Raw genomic sequence first — 9,917 nt, 5'->3', positions numbered from 1 at the left:
CCAACCCAGACATAAAATCAAGATCTGCCCGCAGACATCCTTTCTGATGCTGAATGAGACACCAACTCTGCGTCTGGCTTGAACAGCCACATCACTCACCCTGCAGACAGACATCTGGTTGGTTGTCAGGGTCCCTGTCTTGTCTGAGCAGATAACGGAGGTGCATCCCAGCGTCTCCACTGAGGGCAGAGAACGGACTATGGCATTTTTCTTGGCCATGCGACGGGTGCCCAACGCCAGGCAGGTGGTGATGACAGCTGGCAGACCCTCCGGGATGGCTGCAACTGCCAAGGCCACGGCTATCTTGAAATAGTAGATCGCACCTCGAATCCACGAGCCGCCATGGACCGGGTCGGCAAAATGGCCGATGTTAATGACCCAGACGGCGATGCAGATGAGGGAGATGACCTTTGAGAGCTGTTGGCCAAACTCATCCAGCTTCTGCTGCAACGGGGTCTTCTCCTGCTCGGTTGACGCCATCTGGTTACGGATCTTACCGATTTCGGTGGAAACGCCGGTGGAGATGACGACACCGATGGCTCGACCCGCAGCAATGTTTGTGCCCTTTTGGAAAACATGAGAAGATGCATATATAAGCACATACAGTGGGTATAGAAAAGAATCACCCCCCTTTAAAACAATCTAATTTTGTTGCTTTGCAGCCTGAAATGAAGACGGACACAGTTTTTGTTTTATCCAGCTGTATTTACTCATCTTATATCATCCAAGTGAAAGATGTAACACCAACATGTCAGAAAAAAATTAAAAAACAAAATCACCGAGTTGAAAAAAGGATCACCCCCTTGTGTCAGTATTTTGTAGGGCTGCAACTAACGATTATTTTGATAGTCGATTAGTTGGTCGATTATTTTTTTCGATTAATCTGATTTAAAAACAAACAATTTTCTTTTTTTATTTTATTGACAAAAACACACTATTCCACATTCTGCCCAATGTCCTTAAAACAAACGTGCCACAGGGAGGGTCTGTGTTGTACCAAATACCTTCCACTTCTTAATAATAGACTTCACTGTGCTTCTAGGCATTGATAAATCCTTTGAATGTTTTTTTTTTTGTATCTCCTGACTTGTGCAAGTCCACAACTTTATCCCGGAGATCTTTTGACAGCTTTGCCACCCATAGTTGATTGTTTGCTTCAGTTGCACTACAAAGGAATGAAATGCTCCAGGAAAGCTCTTTTCATGCTGAGCTAACCAAAATGACAGAGCTGATTGAAAGTAAAATGGCTTTGTGTACTATTGAGAAGGTGATTAGCTACACCGAATTGAGTTTACAAGGCATTTTTAGGAAGTGTGTGTGTGTGTGTGGGGGGGGGGTGATCCTTTTTCCAACTCCGTGATTGTGTTGTTTTTTGGTTTTTTTCTGACATGGTTTTATATCTTTCACTTGAATGTTATAAGTTGCACTGAGTAAATACAGCTGGAGAAAACAAAAACTGCATCCATCTTTATTTCAGGCTGCAAAGCAACAAAATGTGATTATTTTAAAGGGGGGTGATTCTTTTCTATACACACTGTATACTTAAATGTAACAAATCCACTAAAAGACCTTTCAAATCTAAATTTACACTTTTGCAGACTTGTAAACAACAGCATCAGAAGTTCCTCAGTCCCATATAATTTGCTAAAACGTAGCTTGGAAAAATCATTGACTTGTGTGGAGTTGGCTATAATGTCATTAGGGAGATTTTCCCCTAATAGGAAACTACATCTTTCATTACCATGATGTGTTGGAAAATGCATAAAGCTGGACTATAAAAGCACATAGGCCATATACAGTTTATTTTAAATGACTTAAGATGAAAACAGGCAGACTGCATTAACTCTGACGTTATACTGTCACTCACTAGGCCAATAACGTCACCTGGGGTGTTCCCTGTCCCCAGATGATGTTAACGCAACCTAAGTGGATTGAGAGCGGACAAATGCATGTCTACTTAGAGCATCTGAATGACTGCAAATGAACGCAGACAGGAAGAGCATGTTTAGACTGAACAGAATACTTAAGTCTTACTATATCCTACAGCAGGGGTGTCCAACCCTGCTCCTGGAGAGCTACCATCCTGCAGATTTCCGCTCTAACCCCAATCAAACACACCTGAACCAGCTAATCAAGGTGTTCAGGGTTGCTTGATAATTACAGACAGGTGTGCTGGAGCAGGGTTGGAACTAAAGTCTGCAGGACTGTAGCTCTCCAGGAGCACGACATTCTGCAAACTAGAGAGACAAAGAAAAAAGCAAGAAAAACTCGAAGACACAAAGAAAGCAAATAATAATTATGTAATGCATGACAAGACTAAAAATGCTATGAGGTACGTAAGCAGAAAATATTCATGAAGTAATATTTATATGCAAATAAGCTGCTGCTTATATGCACATGAGAAAGTTCCCCTCTTAAAACAGGAAGTGAAGTGCTTACAGAAAACAGCATGTTCTTTTTGTCTTGATTGACAGCTCGTGGATCTGGCACGGGATCAGTGTGTTTGATAACAGACACAGACTCGCCTAAAGAACACATTGGTAGTTTTAAATCAAGTTATACTGAGAACTGAGCAGTGAAATGTTAAGCTGTGCAGCTCTGACGTCCACAGTACCTGTGAGAATGGACTGGTCCACTCTTAGGGTGGTGGATTTGATTGAAGTGATCCTGATATCTGCTGGCACCTTGTCTCCAACTAGAAAACAAAATGGGTTGAGAGTAACTTGATTAAAAAATAGGCAAAGACACTCTTACATTACAGATTAATGTGACAAGTCGAAAAAAAGTGTACGACATATGCCTGAGGGGTCATAACGGCAATCATAAACATGAAATAAGACCGTGCACAGCCATCATTTAAGGCTACTCTTACCCTTTTCCCACTGAAAAGGGAAAAAGCCAGTAAAAAAAAAAAAAAAAAACAAAAAAAAAAAAAAGAGCGAGAGAGAGAGAGAGAGAGAGAGAGAGACTACCTCGAAGACTAACTGCAGACACACTGGAACACCGCTCGATAGCCAGTTGATGAGAGAACACAGAGTGATCAATATTCGGTTCATGCACAATGTTTACAAGAAAAAAAAGTGTTTCTAATACAAAAGAAAAAAAAGAGGTGGGAAAAGCCCAGCCAGTTAGATGAGACAGAATCAGTCAATATGTGTTGTTTTCAGCTGGGTTTTGTGAGTTCTTGCAGCCGTTTAGCCTTTGAGCAATAAATATTGTGTAGTAGCTTGACTTAATGAACCTTTGCTCTGTCCTACCTGAGACATCAAGACAAAGCTTCATATACACTTATCACACAAGCTGCAGGGATCTGCTTGTGCATTCACAGCACAAACAACGGATGATACAGCAAATCACAAGTCGAGCACATTGAAAATGAGCAAAAAACAAAAATGAGTCTCTTTCTGAAAACTGCATTAAACAAACGCCTTGCCAATCTATTGTGAGCTATGGCATATGCACAACTACATCTACTTGGAATCTAAACGCATACATTTTCACAGAAAGCTCCAGAGATTTCCTCTGAATTCATGTCCATCATTCTACATATACACTCTAGTACAATTCTATTCAAATGTTTGGGGTCTCTAATAATTTTCAGTGCTTTTGAAAAAAGTATGAACAACAAGACTGCATTTATTTGATCAAAAATACAGTAAAAACAGTAATACTGTAAATTATTATTACGATTGAACATAACTGTTTTCTATTTTAATACATATACATTATATATATATATATATATATATATATATACATACACATTTATCCCATCCAAAGTGCACACACACAGCAGTGAAAAACACACACCGTGAACACACACCCGGAGCAGTGGGCAGCCATTTTTTTTTTGCTGCGGCGCCCGGGGAGCAGTTGGGGGTTCGGTGCCTTGCTCAAGGGCACCTCAGTCGTGGTATTGAAGGTGGGAGAGAGCGCTGTACATTCACTCCCCCCACCTACAATCCCTGCCGGTACGAGACTCGACCCCGCAACCTTTGGGCTACGAGTCCGACTCTCTAACCATTAGGCCACGACTTCCCATCGTCTTATGGGTTTGGAACGACATGAGGGTAAGTAATTAATGACAGAATTTTCATTTTTGGGTGAACTATCCCTTTAATTACTTATTACAATACAATGTTCCAAACCATTCCATAGAACCTATGGAAACAGTGTGAAGTTTCCAGGTCTACCAATAAACTTGCAGTAGGTGTCAGTGAGCTTGCAAATTCTCATCCCCATGTCATATAGCTCCTGGACCAGGACAAAGAGGCTGCGGGGCACTTAACGGACATTTTACAGCAATTAGTAGGGATGCAGGGCCCGATACTGAGCTCCTGTACTCGTACTCGTTAAAATGCCCAGATACCAAACGCCGATACCACACAGCATGTGATAAGTGCCATATTCAGACAAAGAAACACCGACAAAAGAACAACAGACAGCAGAATGGAGTTTAGGATGTCTACCACGAAGTATATGTATGCAACAAATATAACGTTAAACTTTCAGTATAGCTGATGTGCGCGAGCTGATAACCAAAGCACGCTGAGTGGACTGAGCGTGCGGCGGCGCAGATGCGCGAGCTTGTCGAGTGAATATACCTTTCTCACAGACATCACTGGAAAGTTTGTAGTTCGGTCGGATATGTAAAAGGGAAAAAAACTGAAGTTGAGGTTTGCATGAAGCTGGATGACAGCATGCCCAGGAGACTACAGGCTGTCATTGAGGCTAAGGGTTGCCCGACAAAGTATTCATAGTTGTGTAAATACTGTCATACTAACAGCTGTCTAATTTTTGGTTGATTGTAATCTATTACATACCTTTCTATCAAAGTTATGTGACATTATCAAGCTGAATTTGTTCTGACTCAGTTTAACTCTGAGTTCTTGTCATATTTTATTACCATTTTCTAAACTATAGCGAATAAACTGTGATAATGTGAGAAAAGATGAAGGTGTCTAAATAGATTTTGGTTTGACTGTATCTATTTGATAAATGAAGTTAACCAACTAACATTATACATACTCTTTTGGTTTCTGTACCCAATATAAAAAAAATGTACAAATGCAATAAAAATATCGGTAGCGGTACTCGGTATCGGTAAGTACCAAAAATAAAAGTATCGGTATTGGGCGAGTACTGGAAAAAGTGGTATCGGTGCATCCCTAGTAATTAGAGAGCCTTTGTGTCGTAATTATACTCCATTTAAACCCTTAGGCTGAGCTGGAGGTGCCTAGGGGCAGCAAGGTATGCAAGAGAGCAGCCACACTTCCCATTAGTCTCTTACACACTGTTAGACAGATAGTGGATGAGCGGTCCGGACGGTCTAGGAAAAAAAAATTATGCTTAAGTGAAACTCTGAAGAATGTTGTATGTTAGCGTTTTCAAAGGATGAAAAAAAAAAGGTATCGTCAGTCAGTCTTTCTGTTTCGCTGCACAATAAATCGTTTGTTAGTCACATGATCTTGCATAATATTATCATGTACAGTAAAACATCCTCTCATCACATCTTTCTTTCTCTATTCTTTCTGCTTTAACCCTCTGGACACAATTTCTCAGCCGTGCAGTCTCTCTTCCTCCCACGTCGCAGGAATGGCTCACATCAGCCTTGGGGTCTCTGACGAGGGAGACAACACCCGCATCAGGGGCTGCTCTGCGTGGGAGTGGGGATAGAGAGGGCACGGTGGGCAGGAACCTGTTTATGCTCCCAGAACAACGGACCTTTCTCTTCTCTTTCTTGGACTTTATCACTCTCTCTCTCTCCCCCCTCAGCGGTGTCTCCCACCCACTCGGTCACACTGTGAATGGGTACTGAACCCATCTAAATGCTAATGCGAACCGCTTTTTGCTATACCAAGCCAGAACAATGCAAAGTGAGCTAAATACACACAGACATTATGACAGTAGATGGAAAGCATCTGATAGCAGGAAACAGGCCTCTATGGACATCGAGCATAAACTTGATTAGAAGGGGTGACACATGCTTACTTGTAAATGTGGAATGGTGTAATAACAGAGGCTGGCGAGTTCAAGATGTTTGCATATGCTGATCAAAACGATCTAAGAGCCTGTGGGTATGACTAAAAGATGATGGGACTAAAGTTAATTTATTTTCAAAAAACACAGTTGATGCTTCACTGTTACTCATCTTTCCAAGTCTCCAGGCTTTCCATAAACCCCCTTCTGGTTCCTTGGATATTCTAATGGAGTGAAAATTTTATTTTTGAGCCTTCACAACAGCTGAGGGAAAGTTCCACTTCAGACACTGTGATCACCGCAACCATAACGTTGGCCTAACGCTGACACAATGCTAGACTGACTGGAAATTGAAAAGTGTAAATAATCTATAAATATCTGTAAAAAAAAAAAAAAAGGCTGAACACTGTTTTCCAACCTCCAATTCTCTTGGTGGTGGTCTGCGCCAAAAGTTCCGATGGAATTGCCTCTCACGAATGGCGGGTACAGGAAAGACTCTGCAGCGAGGAAAGGGGAATGGGTTGTGGGTCATATTTTTGGTTGGCATTTGTTTAGAATGACTTTTTAGTTTTTGTTTTTTGTAGTAATCAATTTATAGTTCTCACAAGTGCTTTTTTTTCCGATGTGTAATTTTCATTGAACCTCTAGAGAAACTGAAAGTTTTATTTTAGGTTGGGGTTGTTGTGTGTTTGCTTACACATGTTTGATAGTGCTTAGCAACACGATTATGTCATCGGCATAGTCGGGTTAGACAGAAATTGAGAAATATTTCAGCAGATGCAGCTGACAACACCTCTGTCCTGCCAGTACTTCCCACTTACTGAACAGGACTTGTTAAATGCTACGACTATAACCCATGAACTCAGCACAAGCAGCTCAGCATGTGGGTGAATGTGTCTACACCTCGTTAGTGGATTCTCGTGGCTATAAACCAGCGGACAGATCTTAAGCCTAAGTGGCATCTCGCTTTCCACCACTACCAATGATAACAAAGTACAGAAGATACATAGAATGCCAGCCGTTTCCACCCTCACAGACTTCTGGTGTGGAAACACCTCTCCTCTTCTCCCCACGGACTAATTCACCTTGTCTAGTTTTTGTTCAGCTTGGAGGCTGGGAAGTGCTCAAGGCCTCAGCAAGAGGAAAATGTCAAATATCTCACTCGCAATCCAAAAATATCTATCAAACTGGCCATGGTGTTTAACTACACAGCAACAAAAATTAAAAGTGTATGTTCAAAATGAGTTTGTCAGCATTTTTGATGTCATGATCCCTAGATACAATGAACCCACTTGCAAATGACCACCTTTCTAAAATATAAGGTAGTTAAATATATTTTTTATGTGTAAATATACATTTAAACTGTGAATGGTGTAAAATATGTGGTAAATATTTAGTTCTTGTTAAGTTGGCATTAAGTTTACATCTGATTACTTTTCCTATTTAAAAATAAATAAATAAAAATAAATCCTATTTCTCATATGAAAATCTGATTTGCTTTCCTTTCCAGGCACAAACCACGATGCACACTTTTTGTTGGTTGCATTATTTTTATTTCAGTTGCATTTTGTTTGTTATCTCCCCCAGTTACATCTCATTGGTCCAGAATCCCATTCAACACAGCTGTACTTTAACATAGCTGTACATAACTTAAAATATGGACTGACTGGGTGTAATTTTGTTGCATTGTGGCACAATTTTTGCTTTCAGGAAAGACAGAAACTTGATGCTGGAAACATCTGGACTGACAGTGATGTCTGCTAGTTACTTTACATGTCTGTCAGTTTGACCTTGACATGGAAGGGACTCTGGGGCTGGTTACCATGGTGATATAGCCCATAGGTGTCAGGGGGTGAAGTCTGACAGCGGGAGTGCATGTTCGTGCGCAGAGAGGAGAATCTGGCCGCTGGAATGCAGGCTTGTCAAGGCATAAGACCAAACAGTGCATCTGAACAAAGAGACGCTTGTTACCACCGTGCTGCTAAGACAGGTAATGTAACCCACATCTCATCCCCATCTCTTTAATTCCATCGGTCTCTCTTTCTCTATGCATCTTGCTGCATTTATCGCGCCCTCCTGCTCATCTGTCTTTCACGCTTTCGCACTGCTCTCCCTTCTCTACCTCCCTCACACATTCTGTATCTCTCCATACGCATGTTCCCTCCCACTGCCCCCGCACCAGTCTCATCTTTGACTCTCTCACTTTCACTCCCATTCACAGCGATGTGGCCGCATCCATGTTTCTGAATGAATGCGGATGCTCTCGAGCATGAATCAGGAAATCTTATGGTGTTACACAGGGACTATTAGTCCGATCCTTCTTTTGTTTTCACTGTTGTGAAAAGCAGATCCTTGCTGTCATCTCCTTTCCCCTCATCTCTTCTACTCCACACTTGGCTGACGCAGACTGGAGATCATTAGCAAGCAGGGGTTTAAAGAAGCAAACACTGATTAATTCGAAGCCAAGACCAGCATATTTATATGAGTGCGTGTGATCCACAGATACGGTCAATCCATAACAGAATGACAACAGGTCTATTTTTATATCATTGTCTACATATGCACTGGCAGGATCCCCAACAGAGAGTGGGCATGTTTTATGTGTGAGGGAGGCATTGGCAAACCTGTAGTCACATGAATGTGGAGAACGGTGGGACTGACAGTGTGGAAAAAAAAAAAGAGGTAAGAGAGAAAGAGTACTATTGTCACTTTTCACCCTTGTACAAAGAACAGAATACACACACACACACACACACACACACACACACAGATTTTTCCTGCATGTCTCTGCTTGGCACCCTCATACTCACAGGAAAGCCACTTACGTAAGACAGACTGGGATATTCCTGCTCTGCTTTCAAGTTTTTGGCAAGGAGCCCATGCACACACACAGAGAGAGAAACCCTGAAGGGCTCCCGTTCAGGGCACAGTTGCGGTGAAATGCACACAAACACACATACTCTGGGCAGCCACACATAGGCCAAAGGGAAGACTAGAGAAAACGACAGCCTGTGTTTGTGTGTTTTGGGTACAGCGAGAGGTGGTGATGACTGGAATAAGGGAAAAAAGGACTGGGCCACCTCTACTGCATATTATGTCAGACCACATAGGTAAATGTTCAGCAGAATCCTCCAAATGTCCACAGTACTCAAGCTGGAGGCTGTGGAGTATCCTTATTGTTCCACAAACATCATCTCTCTGCAGATTTGAGTACCTCTCTTTACTCAAGGGAAGAGACTGAGAGTAGATGAGGTTTTATCAAATGGGCAGAGAGATAGTAGAAAAAATTATGAGGGAATGGGAAAGAGTAGAAACAGGTCCAAGCTTACCAGAAACCTCCACAATATCTCCAGGCACAATGTCTCGAGCTTTAATCATCTGGACAGCCGTGCGGTTTATGCGGTAGACTTTGCCCATCTCTGGCTCGTATTCTTTCAGAGCCTCGATGGCATTCTCTGCATTTCGCTCCTGAGACCATATAAAACCACACAAAAGCATCAGCAAGGACATACATGCATTGCATCGGTAACAGCCCATATTTTATTTTGTTTAATTTATGCCACTGGTCTGATTAGGCTAAAACAACCGTAGCCTACTCTTACAGGTTTCAAAAGAAATAAACGGTTATCTAGCTCTCTTGCTGTACATTTAAATGTTCTGTTATGAGCATGAAAATAATAGAAAGGCAAAAAATTGTAATAAAAATACAATAATTTATCATATTAAAATGAATATTAGAACATACAAATAATATTAATTAAAATATAATATTATAATTCATTATATTACAATTTATATTATAAATCAAATATTAAAAAAAATAAATAAATACTGGCCATCGTATCAGTTGACAGCAACAGAATTATCAGCTCTTGGTATCAGACAAAATGTCAACAGATGCATCATTAATATCAATAGTTCTAATAAGGTGTAACAGG

General features: G+C 41.2%; 1 protein-coding gene across 4 annotated transcripts in view; it reads right to left on the bottom strand.

Moving 5' to 3' along the window:
• Positions 1–9,917, bottom strand: part of LOC107748501 (sarcoplasmic/endoplasmic reticulum calcium ATPase 2-like) — a 72,675-nt gene that overhangs the window by 30,175 nt on the left and 32,583 nt on the right. For 3 of the 4 annotated variants that reach the window (XM_016563295.1, XM_016563296.1, XM_016563293.1), the window contains exons 5-8: positions 9,309–9,447; positions 2,615–2,695; positions 2,440–2,525; positions 100–564 (exon numbers count right to left, since the gene is read on the bottom strand). In XM_016563295.1, coding sequence (XP_016418781.1) covers positions 100–564; positions 2,440–2,525; positions 2,615–2,695; positions 9,309–9,447 — 771 coding nt within the window. The remainder of the gene's footprint in view (positions 1–99; positions 565–2,439; positions 2,526–2,614; positions 2,696–9,308; positions 9,448–9,917) is intronic. The other variant, XM_016563294.1, reaches the window with a different exon arrangement.

The sequence above is a fragment of the Sinocyclocheilus rhinocerous genome, unplaced genomic scaffold (assembly GCF_001515625.1).
Source record: "Sinocyclocheilus rhinocerous isolate Xijiao unplaced genomic scaffold, SAMN03320098_v1.1 scaffold230, whole genome shotgun sequence".
NCBI classification, from domain to species: domain Eukaryota; kingdom Metazoa; phylum Chordata; class Actinopteri; order Cypriniformes; family Cyprinidae; genus Sinocyclocheilus; species Sinocyclocheilus rhinocerous.
Note: the sequence above shows the minus strand (reverse complement) of the source record. Positions and strands in the feature narration are given on the sequence as shown.